The 21,289-nt window shown below is 27.8% G+C and overlaps 1 protein-coding gene across 3 annotated transcripts in view; it reads right to left on the reverse strand.

Annotated features, from left to right (window-relative positions):
- Window positions 1-21,289, reverse strand: part of LOC117168552 (pyruvate carboxylase, mitochondrial) — a 105,654-nt gene that overhangs the window by 6,247 nt on the left and 78,118 nt on the right. For 2 of the 3 annotated variants that reach the window (XM_033354292.1, XM_033354293.1), the window contains exons 4-12: window positions 18,570-18,720; window positions 17,948-18,159; window positions 17,633-17,835; window positions 14,080-14,341; window positions 13,376-13,694; window positions 8,785-8,835; window positions 5,590-6,447; window positions 5,067-5,502; window positions 2,303-2,699 (exon numbers count right to left, since the gene is read on the reverse strand). In XM_033354292.1, the coding sequence (XP_033210183.1) occupies window positions 2,303-2,699; window positions 5,067-5,502; window positions 5,590-6,447; window positions 8,785-8,835; window positions 13,376-13,694; window positions 14,080-14,341; window positions 17,633-17,835; window positions 17,948-18,159; window positions 18,570-18,720 (2,889 nt within the window). The remainder of the gene's footprint in view (window positions 1-2,302; window positions 2,700-5,066; window positions 5,503-5,589; window positions 6,448-8,784; window positions 8,836-13,375; window positions 13,695-14,079; window positions 14,342-17,632; window positions 17,836-17,947; window positions 18,160-18,569; window positions 18,721-21,289) is intronic. The other variant, XM_033354294.1, reaches the window with a different exon arrangement.

The raw sequence follows: 21,289 nt of genomic DNA on the forward strand, positions 1-21,289 counted from the left end.
ACCACAATATTAAGTTTCAATCCAAAAGGACGAATTTGAAACAAAAAATTTAATTTTCGACTAAAAATTTGGAATCATAAATATTATGATCAAAAGAGACAAATTATAGACGAAAAATATAAAAATAGACTTTAGTTGAAAATAATTGACTTTCAAACAAAAATATTAGTATTCTTCCAAAAGATAAATTTCCAATTCAAAAGGACGCATATTACGTCCAAAAAACTTTAGATTTTCATCTAAAATTATGAATCTTCAATGAAAAAAAGTATTTTAACAAAGAAGTTAGATTTTCATTTACGTATTCAACTTCCTACCAGGTAGTTGTAATTTCCTTCAATGAAAATGACTTTTTAACAAAATAGTTAGATTTTCAAACAAAAGAGATGATTTCTGATCTAAAAATTTAACAGTAGACTTTTTGAATGAAAAATGTTAACTTTCAACTAGAAAAGATGATTTTTCTGCCAAAGATGAATTTTCTTTTCAAAAAAGCGCATGTTTAACAAAAAAGTTGCATTTTCGACCGAAAAAGATGTCTTTGAAACAAACTAGTTAAATTTTCAACAAAAAACAATTTATTTTGACTAAACAGTTTCATTAACTCAAAAAAATATGGAATAGTTCAATTTTCAGTTAAATTAATTAATTTTTAACCACGAAGATTAATTTTAAACAATATCCATTCTACAAAAAATAAAATAGTTAAATTTTCAGTTCATAAAATTTATTTTCAACCAAAAAAATAAATAGTTAAATTTTCAATTAAAAAACTTAAATTTCAACTAGATACCTGAATTTTCTATAAAAAAGATTATATTGATACAAAAAAAAGAATTAAAAAAAAGTGGTTTGAGTTTCATCCAATGAGTTGATTTTTCATCAAAAAATCGAATAGTTAAATTTGTAGTAAAAAAAATTAATTCAGAACAAAAAAAAAACGATTTTTCAAATAAATAGTTCAATCTTTAACCATTAAAATTAATTTTAGCACAGTAATTGTCTCCTACTCCCCTTCCCCTGTTTCCCCCGCAATTCCCTCACTTATCTAAATCCCCTCCCTCCATTTCCCTTACGTCCCTGCCCTCATTTTCTCTCCTTCTTTTCCTTCATTTTCTTTCACTTACCCCACCCTCCTCATTTTCATTTTCCCTCCTACGCACTCCTCATTTCCTCTCACCCCTCCCCATAATTTCCATTTCCTAATGTGTTTTAGTTTCCCTCTCCCATTTCCCCCTAAATTCCCTCAATTATGTTAATCCCTATTTCTAATTTAACCCTCCTTTCCTCCCCTAATTTCCTTTCTCTTCCCTTCCTTCGCGCCCCTTTTTCCCTCTTCCCCCCTCCTCTAATTTCGCATCTCCAAATATCATCTAGTTCTCCTCCACTATCTCCCACTCAATTAGCTCAATTTCCCATAACCCTATTTTTCCATCCCTTACCCTACTTATTCTCTTGTAATTTTCCCTTCTTCTTTCCCCTTATTTCCTCTTACTTCCCCTACTACTCCACCCCTTATTTTCACTTCTTTCCCCCTATTCACTCCCCTTATTTTCCCTCAATTCTCCTCCAATCACTAACACTCTCTTCATGTCCCCTAGTTTCACACTTCTATTCACTCCTCAATTTCTTGAATTGGCCTAACTCCCCTCCCATATTTTCCCTCCTTCCTTCCCCTCATTTCCGTATACTTCCCCTACCCCCTTAATTTCGTTCATATCTTCTCATTAAAACCTCTCATTTCCTCTTACTCCCCCTCTTTTTGTTTCCTTGCTCCTAATGTCCCCTTGTTCCCTTTCCATATTTCCCTTTCAATTCCCTTAGCTTCCCATATACCTATTTTGCCCTCGCTTATCCTACTTACTCTCCTCTTATTTTCCTTTCTTCGTACCCCTCATTTCGTCTCACTTCCCCTCCTCTTATTTTCACTTATTTCTCCTTTTTATCTCCCCTTATTTTCTCTCACTTCTCATCCAATCACTTTCACTCTCTTAATGTCCCCAATTACCCTCCCCTATTTCCTCCTCAATGCCCTCAATGCCCTCAATTGCCCTAATCTCCCTCCATTATTTTCGCCTCACTTAGCCTACTTTCCTTCTCCTCTGTGTAAAAAAATACGACGTGAAAACAGACGGACAGACACCCAACTGAAACAATAAGGGTTTCTGCCCGGGGCTACGAAACCCTAAAAGGAAGATTTTTTTTTAAAAGGTACAAGAGGAGAATAGGGGCAAGAATAAGCGTGAAGTCTGTGATTTTTTAGAATTGAGATTTTTGGCCTTAAATTTATTTATATTCTTACCTTGACTGCCTCCTTGTCCTTGATGAAGACAGACCTCAGCTGTCCATTCATCTCAAAGAAGACTTCTCGTTCTCCATTTGCAGTCAGATCTTCACACATAGCCAGAGTTTTGATACCCAAAGTTTTTCCTTTCGCGATCGTCACATCGAATTCTTCTCCCACTTTGGGCCCAGTCAAGAATATCCTTGTGTCGAGTTTATCAACTGGTCCGAAAGTTTCCCTGAACGTGAGGAAGTCGTTCGTAACTTCCGGATAAAGAGCTGCTGACATAACGTCCCTATCAGTAGCCTGAGGATGAGCTTCCTTCACTTCCGCTTTTAATTTCACGAAGTCAAGAGGCGCAAGATTTTCTCCTGGCCTTCCTTTCACTCGCGGCATGTCCTTAAGAATCTTCGACCTAGACAAAATTTACAGTAAAATGAATTCATTCACGTTTCAATCTTCATGGGTTTTTAAATTATGACAGGATTGCCAAAAAGGCTGGAAGACCTGATAAAGTCATCAAATAATGAAAGACTAAATATTAAACGTTATTTTTCACAATTATTTTATAAAATACTTTTTTTAAACATAATAAAAAAATCTATGAAACATTAGTTTGAAAAAATAATGCTAACAAAGATTTTTCTGTGAAAAGTTATTTAAAAAAAGTTAGTTCATCAGGCATTATTTAAAAAAATTATTTTATGAAACATGATTTTTGTAAATTATTTGATGCAACATTATATTGTAAAATTATTTTATCAAACATTGTTATATCAAGCATTATTTCTAAAACATTATTTTCATAAATTAATTATACAAATTTTGCTGTAAAAAATTATATTATCAAACATCATTTGATCAAATATTTAAAAACAATGATTTTATTAAAGATTTTTGTGAGAAAAATTATTTTTAAAAAAGTTATTCCATAAAACATTATTTTATCAAAAAATATTTTATCAGATATTGTTTAAAAAATTATTTTATGAAACATTATTTTTGTGAACTATTTTATAAAATTATTTAATCAAACCTTATTTGAAAAAATAATTGTATAAAACATTTTTCGGTGAAAACTTATTTAAAAAAAAGTTATTCTATCAAACATTATCATATCAAACGTTATTTTATCAAAAAATATTTTATCAGGCATTATTTACAAAAAATATTTTATCGAACATTATTTTTTTAAACTATTTGATTCATCATTATTTTGTACAATTATATTTGTTCAAAAATTATTTCCATAAATTCGATTCAATATTATTTTGTAAAATTATTCGATCAAACATTGTTATATCAAGCATTACTTATATAACATTATTTTTATAAATTAATAATCAAAATTTTGTTGTGAAAAATTATATGATCAAACATTGTTATATCAAACATTATTTTAATAAATTACTTTATCAAGTATTAAAAAAAAAATGATTTTATCAAAGATTTTGGTATGAAAAATTTGGTATTTTTTTAAACATTATTATATTAAATATTTTTTACCAAAAAATATTTCATCAGACATTATGTAAAAAAATTAATTTATGAAACATTTGTAAATTATTATATTCAACAATATTTTGTGAAATTATTTTATCAAACATTGTTATATCAAACATTATTTTATGAATCATTAATTTCATAAATTACTTTATATCAGACATTAATGGATGAATAATTGAAACAAATTTATTTTATCAAACATCATCATATAAAACATTATTTTATCAACAAATATTGAATGAAACAGTATTATTATACGAAACATAATTTTTGTGAATTATTTTATGAGACATTATTTTCATGCATTACTTTTCAGACATTATTTTTAGAATAATAAAAAAAAATGTATTTTATCAAACATTGTTACATAAAATATTATTTTATTAACAGTTACTGAAAAAAAGGTGGCAAATATTTTTCTGTAAAAAATTATTAAAATAAAGAGTGATTTTATCAAACTTTATTGAGAAAAATTATTTTATTCAACATTATTTTGTGAAACATTATTTTCATACATTAATTTATCCGATATTATTTTATGAATAATTAAAAAATTTGGTTTTAAATTATTGCATGGAACATTGTTTTTATCAATTTTATTATTGACATAACTTATTAAATAAAAAATTATTTTATGAAACATCGGTTTTTAAATTATTTTAGTGAACATTTTTTTTCAAATACTTTATCAAATTATTTTTGAAAATTATTTTCAACAATTATATAAAAAATTATCTTCTTTAACAATTGGTTTAAAAAATCATCTTCTCAAACATTATTTTATGAAATATTACTTAGTCAAACATTATTAAATTTAAAAAAAAAATATATTAGTTTTAAGATTCGTTAAAAAATTTTGTTTATCGAATATTATTAAAAAAATTATTTCAGTACTTTAGACAAATATTGCGAATTGAAAATAATTTATTTTTAGATACCAAAAATAATGTGATTATATTTTCTGAACTTTGAAAATGTTAGAATAATATTTAATGAGAATTATTTGTTGAATAATGATTTAAAACTTAATTTGAAAAATATAAAACTTTAGAAACTATCGGGTATTAAGGTATTTGTGGCGATAAAGATTCAACAAGGATTCCTATATGATTTTTTACGAGAAACAATCTGTTTTAATTTTAATAATGAATAGACTGGATTTTGAAAAAGTAGCTCCGGAATGTTTCAAAAAGTAGACCTGCAAATCCTGGAAAATCCATGAAATTTTTAAACCAGCCTTCTGCAGTAACTCTGAATGAATTTAGACTACAATTACCGAAGTGGTTCCGGGAATCCACCATAAGGTTCTCCAATTGCTCCCTGGAGGAATTCAACCACGGACTTGGGGAAGGATAGTTCCTCAGCTTTGCTGAGAACATCATCAGAAGTCAATTTATTCTGGACCATGAATTGAGCAAGGTCTCCAACGACCTTCGAGCTTGGAGTGACTTTGATGATGTCTCCCAGAAGAATATTAGCTTCCCTGTAGGCCTTCTTAACATCTTCGAAAAATTCACCCAATCCAAGGGAATAAGCCTGGAACTGAAGATTCGTGTACTGGCCCCCGGGAATTTCGCTGAGGTAGACATCAGCATTTCCTGATTTCATGGTCGTTGTGCATTCGAATGGAGCATATAGAGTACGAGTTTGTTCCCAGTAGGCAGAGTACTCAGAGATGTCACTCAGCTCCAAATTGGTATCGATGGGTGTTCCTACAAAATTTGTTTTAATATTTAAAATAATTTATTTGTCAGACTCTCCAGACTTAATTCTGATGAGCTATCGTATTGAAATATTACCTTGTAAGCAAGCAACCACAGCTCCCATTGAAGGCTGGCTGGTCATTCCAGACATGCTGTCAACAGCAACGTCAACAACGTCAGCTCCATGTTCAGCACATGCAAGCATGGCAGCAACTCCAGCTCCAGCAGTGTCATGAGTGTGAATGTGAATGGGAACGTCAGGGTGTTTTTGCCTGATCGCATCAACAAGAAGACCTGCAGCTTTTGGTTTCAAGAGTCCTGCCATGTCCTTGATGCAGAGGACGTGAGTTCCAGCTTTGACTAATTCATCAGCCAGGTTGGTGTAGTATTTGAGGTCGTATTTCGTACGGCTTGGATCACTAACATCACCTGTGTAGGAAATCGCTGCTTCCACCACTCCACCTGCCTTTCCAGCTGCATCCATACCAAGAATCAGATTCGGGAGATAGTTCAGGGAATCAAAGACCCTGAAGATGTCCATTCCAGTTTGAACAGCAAGTTCGCAAAACTTGAAGACAACATTGTCGGGATAATTGGTATAACCAACAGCATTGGCACCTCTCAACAACATTTGGAAGGGAATATTGGGAATAGTTTTCCTCATATCCTCGAGTCTTTCCCAAGGACATTCGTGCAAAAATCTCAAGGCTACGTCGAAGGTAGCACCACCCCAATTTTCCAAAGCGTAGAGGTTGTTAAATTTGTGAGCAACAAATGGTGAAATCTTAAGCAAATCGTGAGATCGGACTCGAGTTGCTAAAAGAGATTGATGGGCATCCCTGTAGGTTGTGTCCATCAAAAGTAGTCCTTTGTGTTCCCTAACTGCCTTCGCAAAAGCTTCTGGGCCCTGTTCCTTAAAAATTTGACGGAAACCTTTTGGTGGATCGAGAAGGTCTGAAAAAAGTTTGATTTTATAAGTCTGGAAAAGAAAATTATTGGAAGAAGCAGAAAATTACGGTAGACTCTCACAAAGCGCCCGGTGCTCGGGACTGAGGTTCTCACTAAGCACCTGCTTTGGCAAGCCACGCCCCTAAGGCTTATGGCGCTTACTGAATCTAAAGGTAAGGGAAGGGAGAGGATCTTGGCGAGAGAAGGCCCTTTTTGGAAATGGCGCTTAGTGAGAGTCTACTGTAATTGTCACATTATCATATAAAGTGTTACAGACTTTTTTTTATAGCGATTATTAATTTCCAAAGAGTGCTGGCGAAATAAACAAAGATGAATAATTGGCGTTCTTTTATAAAGAAAAAATTTCAAATAAGGGACCGTACTTAAATTACTTAAGAGTTCAAAGGGGAGGGAGGGGTTGTGAGATTTTGTTACGCTTTGTTACGGAAAAGGGGGGGAGGTCCTTCATCCGTGTACGTAATTTTTAAAAATTCGTAAATAAAACAGTAACTTACTCTAATTGTACAGCAATCTATTATGAATTTAACTTTACGCGCCAAAGAAACCTGTTGAGTGAAAAATAAATCTAGAAAACAACAATTTAAAAAGTCAGGGAATTTTACTCATCAGTATAAAGTCAGGGACTTAAAAAAATCATTTTTGTGACAAAGTATTCTTTTTTAGTTGAAAATACAACTGTTTTCTTGAAAATTGAAGTTTCATCGTAGAAAATCTACTTGTCTCAAATTCATATTCTGGCGTTGCAAATTTAACTGAAATCTTATTTAGTTAAAAATACAAATTTTTTTTCTTTTTCTTTTTGATTTTGTAATTCAACTGTTTTAGTAGAAATTCCATCTTTCTTGGATTCAAATGTAATTCTTTGGTTGAAAATTCAACAATTTTTTTTAAAGTCATCCTTCATAGACGAAAACTGAAATGTTTGATTTAAAATGGATCTATTTCATAGAAAATTTACTTGTTTGAAATTCATATTTTGATGTTCAAAAGTCAACTAAAAATGTTTTCAGATGAAAATTCAACTATTTTTTTTTAAACTTGTCTTTTTGAACACAAAATTTATCTGTTTTAGTAGAAGTGACATCTTTCTTGGATAAAAATGCAATTCTTTGTTTTAAAGTTAAAAAGTCAAACTTAAATCTTTTTTGTATAAAAATTACAATATTTTTTGTTTAAATTTGTCTTTTTGAATAAAAAATGCATCTGTTTGGTTTAAAATTAATCTTCTTTGTCTAAGGATTCAACTATTTTGTTTGGACCACTTTGTTAATAAATATCTTTTTGTCGAAGATTTACATTTTTAGTAGAAACTCATCTATTTGTTCACACGTTCAACTATTTTGTTCAAAATTGATGTTTTTTATTTAAAAATTCAACTACATGGGTGAAAAATTAACTACTTTTTTGGCACTTTTTTTTATTAGAGGTTTATCTTTTTGGTGAAAATTTAACTGTTTTGTTAAAAATTATTTTTTTTATCACCAAAAATTCATATTTTCTGATTTAAAATTGAATTTTTGTACCGAAAATTCATACCGGCTTGAAGATTAAATAATTTAGGTAAACTTTTTTTTCTTTCACGACTGAAAAATTTTTATTTGTTGAAAGTTCGTTTTTGGTTGTGAAATTAGTTTTGGTGAATGAAATTTTATCTTTTTTGGTTGAAATATCAACTATTATAGTAATTGTTGAGGGTTCATGTTTTTAGGTTGCAAGTGGAATTATTTTTCGAAAATTTGATTATTTTGTTGAAAATTTCAAGTATTTTGTTAAATAGTCATCTGTTGTGGTAGCAAAGTAATTTTATTACTTAAAATAAATAAGTAAATTAAATTTTTTTATTTTTTATCTGAAATATTGTTTGATTCCGTTTATAAAAGATCCGATCTTAAAAAATATTACAAGATTAAAATGCTGGTATTTCAATGTTAATGGTCAGGATAGAAAATGTGCAAAAAATCTGAAAATTTTAAATCTCAAGTCCCATATCTTATTACTTCTGGAAACTATAAATTACGTACAGTAAGAGTGGAGGGTGGGGGGGGGGTATTGAAGAGGGCCTCTAATCTATTACGTAATTTAAATACAGCCCCTGATTAATATTGTTTTTCGAATTGAATTTTAATAGAAGCTTTGAAAAATGTATGGCAGTAATCACACATAAAGAAACAATAATAAAAGCTTCAGGCACCTATATTCCACCTTTTAATAAAATTGAACTGAGAAAATTATACTCCTTTAAATAAAAATATTTTTGAAGGAGATGAAAGATTGGGAAATTAAAAAAAGGTGGAACGGTGGGTTTTTCTAATAGGATCATACCTGGGAGGTCCTCATCGCTGGACTCTTCGGCAGCTGCAAGCTTAGCAAAGTCTAAAAAATTTGCAAATAAAATGATAAAAGCATGCGATAAACAATGAGTGTAATAGAATTAGAAGGGGGAAAAATTATAATGGCACTTTTCCAATGATTTTTGTAGTCATCGATACCTATATTGAAAAAATTATTGTTGTTATAATACAATAATGAGAATAGCATATAATGATTTGATTAATAATCATGATTTTAAAACACACATGATGTAGAAGAGAAGGCAAACACATATTTTGAATTGCAGAGCATAAAAGGGGGATCTTAAATTCTCTACAATCAGTTCTAAAATTTTTTTATTTTAGCTTAAATAGAAAAAACTTTTGGATTTATCTAACTGTATTCCACACAGATTCAATTGCTTTTTCCAAATTCTATGTGTTTTTTAGAATGTGTATTTAGAATTTAATTCAATTTTTTAATTCTTTAAATTTTTTCGCAATGTTTGAATTCTTTTGAATTATTAGAATTCTTTTTAATTCTTTGAAGTTTTTCGAATTATTTATCTCTGGAATTAATGGAATTCTTTTAAATATTTTGAATTTTTATAATTCTCTTGAATTTCAGGAAATATTTTTAATTATCTTGAATTCTGTATAATTCTTTATAATTCTCTGAATTCTTCGAATCCTTTAGAATTCTTTCAGTTGCTATTATTTCTTTTGAATCACCTCAAATCTCTTGAATTAGTTGAATTATCTTGAACACATTGAATTAAACTTAAATTCAGATAAGTTTATAAATGCTTTATTGCTTTCAAAAATTCGTTTGTATTCCAGTGAAGACTTGAATTCAAATGCATTAAGAAAAATTCTTTGTATTATTTAAAATTTACTTGTCTTTTTTCAATCTCCTTCAATTCTCCTCATACTAATTCAATTCTACTTAAATTTAGTAGAATTTGTTATTTCACTTAAATTGCTCGAATTCTTTTTACTTCAATTAAATTAAATTTGTTTGATTCGCCTGAATTCCTCTTAAATTCAATTACTTTATTTAAATACTTTGAATTTTTATAAATTCTTTAAAGTACCTTTGAAGTCTTTTGAATTTTTTGACATTCCTTTGAATTCCTTGAAATTCCATGGAATTCTTTGAATTACTTTGAATTGCTTGAACTTATCAAATTTCTTAAATTTTTTAAAATTTATTTGGATACTTTGAACTCCTTTAAATTATTTTAATCACTATGAAATCATTGCATTCTTTGAATTCCTTGAAGTCTTTTTAATTCTTTGGCATTCCTTTGAATTCTTTGAAATTCAACTTAATTCTTTGAATTCCTTCAAATCCATTTGAATTCTTTTCATTATCGCAGATTCTGTAAAGTTCCTTTGAATTATCTTGAATTCTTTGGCATTACCTTGAATTCAGTAAGATTCCATTGAATTCTTTGAACTTATTTGAATTCTTTGATTTTGTTAAATTCTTACCATTCATTTGAATTTATTTGAATTCATTGAATTTCTTTAGATTCATTGCATTCCTTTGAATTGATCAAATTTCTTTGAATTTATCAAATTTCTTTGCATTTTTTTAATTTCTTTGAATAATTTGAATCAGAGATTGAATTCCTTTAAATTCTTCTAATCCCTTTAAAATCATTATAAACTTTGAATTCTTTTTAATTCTTTGACATTCCTTTGAATTGTCGTAACTCTTTAAAGCTTATTTAAAGTATTTTGAATTCTTTGGAATTCCATTCAATTCTTTGAACCCTTTTGAATTTTTATTACGTATTTTATAAATTCCTTTGAATTCCTTGAATTTTTGTAAATACTTTGAGGTTCGATTGAAGTATTTTGAATTATTTGAGATTCCTTTGAATTCTTAGAAATTCCATTGTATTCTTTAAACTTCTTTAAATTCTTTGATTTTTTAAATTCTTTCAATTCATTAAAATTCATTTGAACTCATTGAATTCCTTTAAATACTTTTAATTTATCAAATTTCTTTGATTTTTTTCTAATTCCTTGAATTCTTTGAAATCCTTTGAATTCCTGTGAATTACTTAGAACCCTTGTGAATTCTTTGAATCTATAACATTTCTTTGGATTTTTTAAATTCCTTTTAATTTTAAAAATTCCTTCAAATAGCTTGAATTCATTTAAATTCTTTTAATTACTTTAATTACTTCGGAATGCTTAAATTCCTTTGAATTCCATTGAACTCCTAAGAATTCTTTGGATTTATTTAAATTCTCTGAATTATTTAGACTGAAATAAAATTCTTTGAATTTTTTTGTTTCCATTGAATACTTTGAACACCTTTAAATTATTTCAATTCCTTTGGAATCATTGAATTCCTTCAAATTGCTTAAATTTATTTGAATTCTTTGAATTCTCGTAAATTCTGTAAAGTTCCTTTGAAGTTATTTGAATTCATTGAATTTCTTTGAATTCTTGAAATTCCTTTAAGGGCATGTGATACTTACAGTTTCCCCGGCTTTTTTCCACAAAAATGAAAGTTTTTAAAAACTGAATTCGGAGATGCTATAAACTATCATAACGGACGTCCCCGGACTCTTTTTTGAGGGATAATAACAAAAAAAATTTATTGTGCTAAATAAAAATTGTATGCATATGTATTATTTTGAGGTTACGTCGTTTTTCATCTCTGCCTTTCCGATAATCTGGAAATTATTTATGAAATAAACTTTTTTGATTGCCTGCAAAAAGTGTTAGTTCCGGGAGATTAGTTACTATGTTTATTTGCAAGTCCAAAGTTTTCGGCCAAAAATATTGTGTAGTTTGGAAGTAACGCACAGGAGAATTGTACCATACATAACCTCCAAATGTACACACGTTGTTAGCAATATCAAAAAAATTTTTTGAAAAAAAAAACACAAATAAGGTGTGCGGGGTCGTCCGTTAGCATGTTCGCTATCATTTCCCAAATTTTTAAGACAAAATATTGATTATTCTAGAAAAAAGCCGTCGGAATCTAAAACTGGTAAAATCAATACTAATTCCTAAGCGCTATGCAAATTAATCAGATTTTGCTAAATTAAAACGTTTTTGAATTAAACCAAAAAAAAGTGTATGGGGACTTTCGTTAGCATGGTCGCTATCATGTCCCAAATTTTTAAGAAAAAATATATATTATTAAAGAAAAAAAGCCGTCGGAACCTAAAACTGGTAAAATCGACAATTTTCTAAGTATCACATGCCGCCCTTAAATACTTTGAATTCCTTTAAATTCTTTTAATTCCTTTAAAACCGTTGTAATCTTTGTATTCTTTTTTTATCTTTGACATTCCTTTGAATTCTTTGAATTGAAAGTCTTTAAAGCTCATTTAAAGTATTTTGAATCCTTTGAAATTTCATTGAATTCTTTAAAGCCATTTGAATTTTTATTACGTATTTGATCAATTCCTTTGAATTCTTTGACATGCCTTTGAATTCTTTGAAATTCCATTGTATTCTTTAAACTGCTTTGAATTGTTTGGATTAAAAAAAATTCTTTTAATTAATTTAAATTCATTTGAACTCATTCAATTCCTTTGAATTCTTTGAATTTACAAAATAACTTTGCATTCTTTTAAATTCCTTTGAATTATTTAAATTTATTAAATTTCTTTGAATTATTGAAATTCCTTCGCATTTTTAAAATTCCTTCAAATAGCTTGAATTCATTTCAATTCTTTCAATTACTTTGATTACTTAAATTAAAGACTTAAATAATATTTCTTTGAATTTTTTAATTCATTTTGATACTTTGAATATCTTTAAATTATTTCAATTCCTTAGGAATCATTGAATTCCTTCAAATCGCTTGAATTTATTTTAATTTTTTGAATTAGTTTAATTCTTTGCATTCATTAAATTCTTTGAATTCTTCGAATTCCTTTGAATTATTTGAGTTCTTTGAATTTCTTCAAAATCCTTTAACTTATTTAAATTTCGCAGAATTCCTTTGCTTGATTCAGAATTCTTAAGAGTTTCTTTTAAGTCTTTTGGATTCTTTTAAATACTTTAAATTCTTTGAAATTCTTTGAAATCCTTTCAAGTTCTTTGAATTGCTTTGAATTATATGGAATTCCTTTGAACTCTTCAAGTTTATTTACATTATTTTAAATGCCTTTTAGTTATTCGAATTTCATTAAATTCTTTTAATTGTTTTGGGTGTCTTTGGATTCCTTTACATTTCGCTGAATCACTTCGAACTTTTTTGAATTTCTTTGAACTCAATTGATTTCTATCGAATTCTCAAATTTTTTAATTATTTAGAATTCTACAAATTCTCTTGAATTCCTTTGAATTCCTTTAATTTCCTTTGAAATCCTTGATTTCAATTGTACAGTGTACATCAAAATGTTTACTGATTAACCCCTCGGCTACAATAAAAAATATATTTATAACAAATCAAAATTATATTTTGAACATACATGTATAATAGACAATATAAATATTAATTGCATATCCGTGCGTATAATAACAAATAAACTATTGCTACAAACACAGAAGTGAGAACTTACAGTACGAATTTTGTTATACGTGGAGCTAATGAGAGGAATTTGATAAGAAAAATGTGAATCACGTACCAATGGCGATTTGGGGAACATGTGGTTTAATTTCTGCTGGTTTCAAATTCGTAGCCAATGGGGTACTGGGGCCATTTACAAGAACAGTTCCCAGGTAATTCAATAATTTTTGAGCTCGATTGCGAGTTTGCTGGAACTGGAAAAGTTGAGGATTTTCATCGATGAAATAAGTGTCGACTTTTCCATTGAGGAATTTTTGATTTTCCAGGACGTTCAGCAGAAAGGGGATATTTGTTTTTACACCACGAACTCGGAATTCTCGAAGAGCTCGATTCATTTTTGCACAGGAAGATTGCAGATCCTCTGCGTGGGCAATAACCTGAAAGAATTATTTATTCTTTTATTAAAAATATGGTCTCATGTATTATTTATTTAACAGTTTTTTGTAGATGGAATTACAGTTTTTGATTTACTAGTCTAAACTAAAATGCTTGTAGTCTTTATCTGTGAAAAAAATTCTCACTAGCTCCACTGAGATTCGAACCCAGGTACACAGGGTGCCAGTATGGTGCCTTAAGCAAACTGGCAGTCTGTAGCTTAGTAGGTAAGCACCAGGCCGACTATCTGTAGACCTGGGTTCGAATCCCAGCGAACTTAGAGAGGAATTTTTTCGGAGCCGATGACTATAACCATTTTGGTTTAGATTTTAATAACAGTCATTAATTTTTCTAATCAAATTTTTCGATTTTGGATAAAAATATTACCTTAACGAGAAGAGAATCGTAGTAAGGAGAAATAATAGCCCCTGCAAATGCAGAAGCTCCATCTAAACGAATTCCCATTCCCTCACCGGATCGGAAAACTTCAATTCTTCCGGTATCCGGCTGGAAATTCTTTGCAGGATCTTCAGTCGTCACACGACATTGAATCGCGAAACCTTTCGGTTGTATTTTTTCCTGAGTCATTCCCAATTCTGGTAATGTCATTCCCTCTGCGATTCGAATTTGGGACTGCACGAGGTCAATTCTAAAATAGTTTCTCAAATTTATTTTTAAACTAGCAAAAACAACGCGCTACGCGCATGATTAATGTTTCTTATTTTGACTGCCTTTTCCGTAAATTAAAATATATGTTTGAATTTAAAATTGTGTAAAATATAATTTCTAACCATACAAAATATAAAGATTGCTATATTGGGTTTCACAAAATTTTAAATGGAATTCAGTAATCTGTAACTTTTATGGGAATTTTTATTTGAAACCAAAATTAATTTTGAACATTTAAGATGAGATATCTACCATAAAAGATGAATTTCCTAGCAAAAGAGGAATTTTAAAACAGTTGACATAAGCAAAAAAGAAATCATTAATGTTTAACAATAATGTTTATTTTTCAATCCAGAAAGATTTTTCTTTAACAAATATTTGAATTTTCAACTAAAAATATATTTTTATAACCAAAAATGGATTTGACACATTTTCAGCTTAAAAAATAATTTTCAACAAAAAAAATAACGAAATTTCAACATTCTGAATTCAAGTAAAAAATACGAATTTTTAACCTAATAGTTGAGTTTTTAAACCAAAAAGGTGAATTCTCAACAATAAAAAATTAATTTTCTAACCAGAAAGACGAATTTTCAACAAAATACATGAATTTTTTACTAAGTAAGTACTTAATTTTTCAAATTTAAAAATACATTTCGAACCATAAATGAAATAGGTCAATTTTCGTGTAAAAAATTGATTTTTAACAATAAAAAAACATGAATTTTCAAATTAAAAGGTCGAATTTTTATCAAAGCAATTAAATTTTTTACCTAAAAATAACTTGATAAAAATAAACTTCAAACATGCATTTTTAACAAAATTGTCGAATTTTGAAACAAAACAGATTAAAATTCAGCCAAAAACAGTGGTATTTTTAAACTAAAAATGGAATCGACAAATTTTCAGTCTAAAAAATTATTTAAAAAAAAAACCAACTTTCAAAAAATTGAATTCAACAATAAACACACCTGTTGAAATCAATAGATGAATCTCAACCAAAAAGATGAATTTTCAACAAAGTAGATTAATTTTCTAATCAAAAAGACAAATTTTCAAACAAATTACATGCATTTTCCACCAAATAGTTAATTTTTTAACTTATAAAAAGAAATTTCCAACAAAAAATGGAACAGTTAAATTTATTGATAAAAAATTCGTTTATAACAACAAACAAAACACGGATTTTCAACCTAAAAATATACATTTTTCAACCAAACAGATTAGCTCTTCACCAAGAAGATAAATGTTCTACTAGAAACAAGAATTTTCAACAAAGTACGCAAATTATCACCAAAAATGTTAAATTTTCAACAGAAAGTTAATTTTCAATCACATAGTTTAATTTACTAACAAATTGTTCAATTTTCAAAGTAAAAAGATGAATTTTCTACAAAAAAGTTCAATTTTCTAGCTGAAAATATGAACTTTGACCTAAAATGGTGAAAATTCAACATACAAAAATTATTTTTTTAAAAAGTAATTCACACTTTAAAGCAAGTAGTTGATTTTTAACCAAAAAAGATGAACTTTTAACAAAATAGTTGAATTTTCAGTCAAATAGTTTCATTTTTATCTAGATAATATCAATTTTTTACTAAAAATGGATTGGCGAATTTAAAACTGATTAATTTTAAAGATGCATGATAAATAATAGTTCTTTAATTTTGAAACTCGATACTAGAATTTTCAAGTCTAATTCTCCAAATTGAAGAAATTGTTTTAAAAATAAATCATCAAAATTGCAAAATTTTTAATTGCGTCAATTGAAAATTAAATAATGATTCTTCATTTCAAATTTAAAAAATTAAAAACACTTCAATTTTAAAGATTAACTATTCAAATTTCTAGAATTTTAAAGATTTTCAATACAAAAATTTTCAATTTTAAAGAGGAATGATAAATAACAATTCAAAAGTTTTGAAAAACGGAAGTCAACTTTTTAATTCTAAGGTTTCCAAAATGAAGAAATTTTGAATATAAAGGATCAACATTACAGAATTATTGTTTGTTAAACTCGAAAATGGTAAATTTTCAAAATAAAAACTTCTTCAATTTAAAAATTTTACAATTCATTTTTTGCCATTCTTAAAAGTTTACACCCGTGTAAAGTTTTGATGAGCGCACATTGTTTAATTGTAAATTATTGAAATGAATGAATAAAAATTCTTAAATTTGCATAATTTCTAAGATCAAAAGTTAAGTTTACAATTAGAAATCTTCCAAATTGAAGAAATTTCTAACGCTAATCATAAAAATCACAAAATTATTAATTTCAAAACTTAAAAATTGCCTAATTTTTATAGATAAAGTTTCGAAAAAAATTTTCCAAATTGGATAAATTTCGAATATAAAACATAGAAATTACTGAATTTTGAATTATAAATTTACTTTTTCTAATTGCAAATTAAAAAAATAAAAACTCTTCAATTTTTAAAGTTTGCAATTTAAAGTTTTGTCATTTTAAAAAGTTACAATTGAAACTTATTGAATTAAACAGGATAGAGTTACAAATTATTCAGTTTAAAAATATTACATTTTAAATATATAAATTTTCGTACTTTTTTTGTTAAATAGTTCAATTTTGAACATTTGCAATTAATGTTTCTTCCACATTTAATGTACATAGTAGAAAGAGATGCAATTTTGAATGTTTTAAAAAAAAATTATTCCATTTTAACGATCAAAAATTGAAATATATAGATTTGCAATTAAAAATTACTTATGATAATAGACAGTTCTGCAGTGCGAAAAATGTTGTGATTTACATAAATATGTAACGAGGGGAGGGTGTGATTTGTTTTCTGAAAATGGTATATTTTATTCTCAATTTTTCTATCATAAAAGAAAACTTAGCTTTTTCCCTTTAAGAGCTTTGAAGTTAAAAAGTAAAGATTCGGTTTTTTTTTTAAAGAAAATAAGTGATATTTTTCAGAATTCATCATATGTCTTGGCGATTTTGATCTCTTTTAATAGTATTATAAAAATGTCTACCATAATTTTGATATATTGGCTAACGCTCTTTTTATCGATTCTAACCATTTTTTAAAAAAATAAATATTTTACCTTACAAAACGAAAGTCGAAAACAAATTTGACTTTTTCAATAGAAGGACGCTTTTTCAATTTTTATGGGCTATAAAGAATAAGGCAAATTAATTGAATTTAAATTTATAGCTAATAATGGTCTTCAGATTCGAAAATAGACTCAATGAAATCTTCTCAAATTATTAAGCAGAGAATTTATTTATGGCAAGAAAATTAGTATTTACCCAGTAATTTCCTCGGTAACCGTGTGCTCGACCTGAAGCCTGGCATTGACTTCGATAAAGTAGAAATTCCCCGTTTCGTCTGCCAAAAATTCGACAGTGCCAGCATTCGAGTATCCAACGTGTTTTGCTAATCTCACTGCGTGTTCTGTCATCTTGTCCCTGACTTTGGGGTCCAGCCTTGGGGCAGGGGCGATTTCGACGACCTGAAATTTCCATTCATTCATTTATTCATTTTCAAATTTATACTTATTGCAATAAAATAAAAAGTTATTAGAATTATATTGTTATTAACAAAATATCTAATTTTCGAAGAACCTTTTGATGTCTTCTCTGAACTGAACAATCTCTTTCGTAAAGATGGATGACATTTCCGGCATTGTCACCCAGAAGTTGAACTTCTATGTGTCTTGGCCTTTCGATGAACTTTTCTATAAACATGGCACCATTTCCAAAAGCCGCCTTTGCTTCGGAAGAAGCTCTCTCGAACATTTCTTTAACTTCTTCCATCTGCTTGACGACCCTCATTCCTGAAGAACAAAAAAATTTTTTTTTAAAGACTTTATTTTGAACCCGGAAGAAGTGATTGAAAAAATGTGGGAAAGTTGGTCAATGAAGATTGGAATCTTAGCTTTACTATGAGCCCAGAAAGAACCAAATATCTTCAGTCGTTCTTGAGTTATAATCGTGAATGCTGATTTCTAAAATGGGATTCGAGCTATTTTGGTTCTGTGAAAGACTCAATATTATCGATTATAACTCAAGAACCATTAAAGATAGTTTATTTCTCATGGGCCCATTTTCAAACTGAAATTCGAAACTTCATTTTCAAACATTTTCAGATTTTTTTATGGCTCCTCATGGATCTGAGTCAAGATTAGTTAAGAGTCGAATGAAGATATTTTGAATCTAATTTTTATTCAAAATTTAAATTTTGCACCTCGTCCACCACCTCCGTAGGCAGCTTTGAAGATGACCGGAAGTCCATGTTTCATGCAAAATTCCATGGCCTCATCAGAAGTTGTGACGGGACCATCGGTTCCAGGAACTATGGGCACTCCAGCTTCGATTGCTGCTTGTCTGGCTGCCACCTAAAAATTTATTTAAAACTTCATTTCTTTATATGCATAAACATAAATATTCTTTAGAATTAATTTTTAATCAAATAAATGTTTATACTATATTAAATCCAATTCAAAAAGTTTACAGATGAATTTTGAACTAAAATGATAAATCGTCAACCAAAAATGTGAATTTTTTAAGAAGTAGTTTAAATTGTTAATTAGAAGTAAATTTTTTTAACAGAATTAATTAAATTAATTAATTAATTTTTGACCCAGAAAGACGATTTTTCTACCAAGAGTTAAGTATTACACCATGAAATATGAATTTTTAATAAAAAAGGTAACTTTCAAGCAAATAGTTATTCACTTTTAACCACAGAGATGAATTTTCATCTTAAATGGTAATTTTTTAAACAAAATAAATGAATTTGTAACCAATTAGTTAAATTTTTAATCAATCAGTTGAATTCTTAACAAAAAAGATGTATTAGTTAAGAAAGAAAAAAAATTGAACCAAATTGTAGAAATTTCCACGTTAAATATTAATTCTTAATAAAAAGGTTAATTTTCAACAAAATAGTTGAATTTTCTATTAAAAAAAAGAAAAATTTTCTACGACGAATCTAATAGTTGACATTTTAATCTAAAATAATAAATTATCATCCGCGAATAAATGAATTCTTAAAAAAGAAGTTCAACTTTTAACCAAGTAGTTGTTGAATTTTTTCCACCCGAAAATATTAATTTTTAACACAACAGTTATTTTTCCACCCTATTGTTGAATTTTCCAGTGAAAAGAAAAATGTTTCAACAAAACAGATATAGATTTTTAACCAAATAGATGAATTTCTATTAAAAATGATTCAATTAGAAAAGAAATATCAAACAAATTGTTAAATTTTCGAGCGAAAAAAAACAAACATTTTTTAAAAAACTAGTTAAATATTCAAGCAGAGATTAATTTTCTAAAAAAAAGGTTTTTCAGTTAAGAAAAAAAAAATGCTTCACCAAATTATGAAATTTTCAAGAAAGAATATAATTTTTTCTTCAAACATGAATTTTCAATAACAAAGAGGAATTTTCTACAAAAAGTAGAGATTTTAAAACTAAAATATTAATTTTCAACAAAAAAGTTAATTTTCAACCAAAGAGTTAAAATTTCTACCGAAATAGTTATTTTTTTAACACAAAATTATGAATTTTTAACAAAATACATTTTTACCAAAAATAAAGGAATTAAAAAAAATGTTCATCAACAAAATTTCGTCAAAAAGTTTCAACCAAACTGCGGAATTTTATAGTAAAAAAATGTGTTTTCAACAAAATAGTTTAATTTTCAACCAAAAGGATTCATTTTTAATCAAAAAAGTTAAATGTTGAAGCAGAGATTAATTTTCTACAAAAACAATTAAATTTGTAACCAAAAAGTATTACTTTTTACAAAATTCTTAAATTTTCACAAGATATCTAAACTTTTAAACAACTAATTAAATTTCCAACCAAATAATAAATTTTCTAATAAAACAAATATTAATGTCTTTTATATAATTTCGTATATTTTTAATGATCGACATGCCCTTAAGTTGAAAAAACGTGAAAAGGGGTAAAAGAGGGAAACAAGAAAAACACTGCGAAATAGAATGGTCCAAAATTGCATTCGAAATTTTTTTCCCATTTGGAAAAAAGAAGTTTTCGTACATTTTATGTAGAATCGTCAATACTTTCAAAATTAATCACATAATGCGAATCAAAAATTACTTTATGAATTTCGCCCCATGAGTCTATTTTATAGAGTTCTGAAAAACAGCCATAAGTGAAAAAATTGAGGTTTGCAAATTGTTCGTGCTAATTATGATTTTTTTGCAGTTTATTTTATTACAAATTGTTTCTGATAGATAAAATATTACTTTTTAATAAATATTATATGTTTAAATAAATTGTTTAAACTTGTTTTAAACTTTTCAGTGTTTGCGAAGCAATAATAAATTAAAGCTGACAAAAATAACTGTTTAAACCATTTATTTTTTAAAACTAATATTCTCTTTGAATAATTCTGAAAATTTGCGGTTTTTTCTTAAATATTCCACTTTTGGTCAACTTTTCAATTAGTGTTTGGTAATAATTAATTCGAGTTAACAAAACCATAATTTTTTCACAATTTATTATTTTTTTAAATAATATTGTTCTTGAACAATTATATAAGTTTTTATCCACTTTTCAGTTAGCGTGAAGTAATAGTAACTCATGGAATTTAATCAACATGATTACTTAACAAATTATTATTATATAATCCAAATAATTGTCGAAACACTTTATTACGAGGGTAGTTCAATAAGTCCTTAGAATGAAGTATAAAAACAATTTTTTTGGGTACATTTTTTTTTATTTTTCAACATAATCTCCTTGGAGCTCTATACACTTGGTCAATCGCTTTTCAAGTTTTTTTAATCCTTGAGAAAAGTGCGTTTTCGGAAGTTCCTCAAAACAAGCACTTAAAGGCAATGACGTCTTCGTTGTCTGGAAATCTCTGTCCACCGAGCCATTTTTTCAAGTTTGGAAATAAGAAAAAGTCACTGGGGGCTAAATCTGGCGAATA

Source organism: Belonocnema kinseyi, chromosome 2 (assembly GCF_010883055.1).
Source record: "Belonocnema kinseyi isolate 2016_QV_RU_SX_M_011 chromosome 2, B_treatae_v1, whole genome shotgun sequence".
In the NCBI taxonomy this organism is placed as follows: domain Eukaryota; kingdom Metazoa; phylum Arthropoda; class Insecta; order Hymenoptera; family Cynipidae; genus Belonocnema; species Belonocnema kinseyi.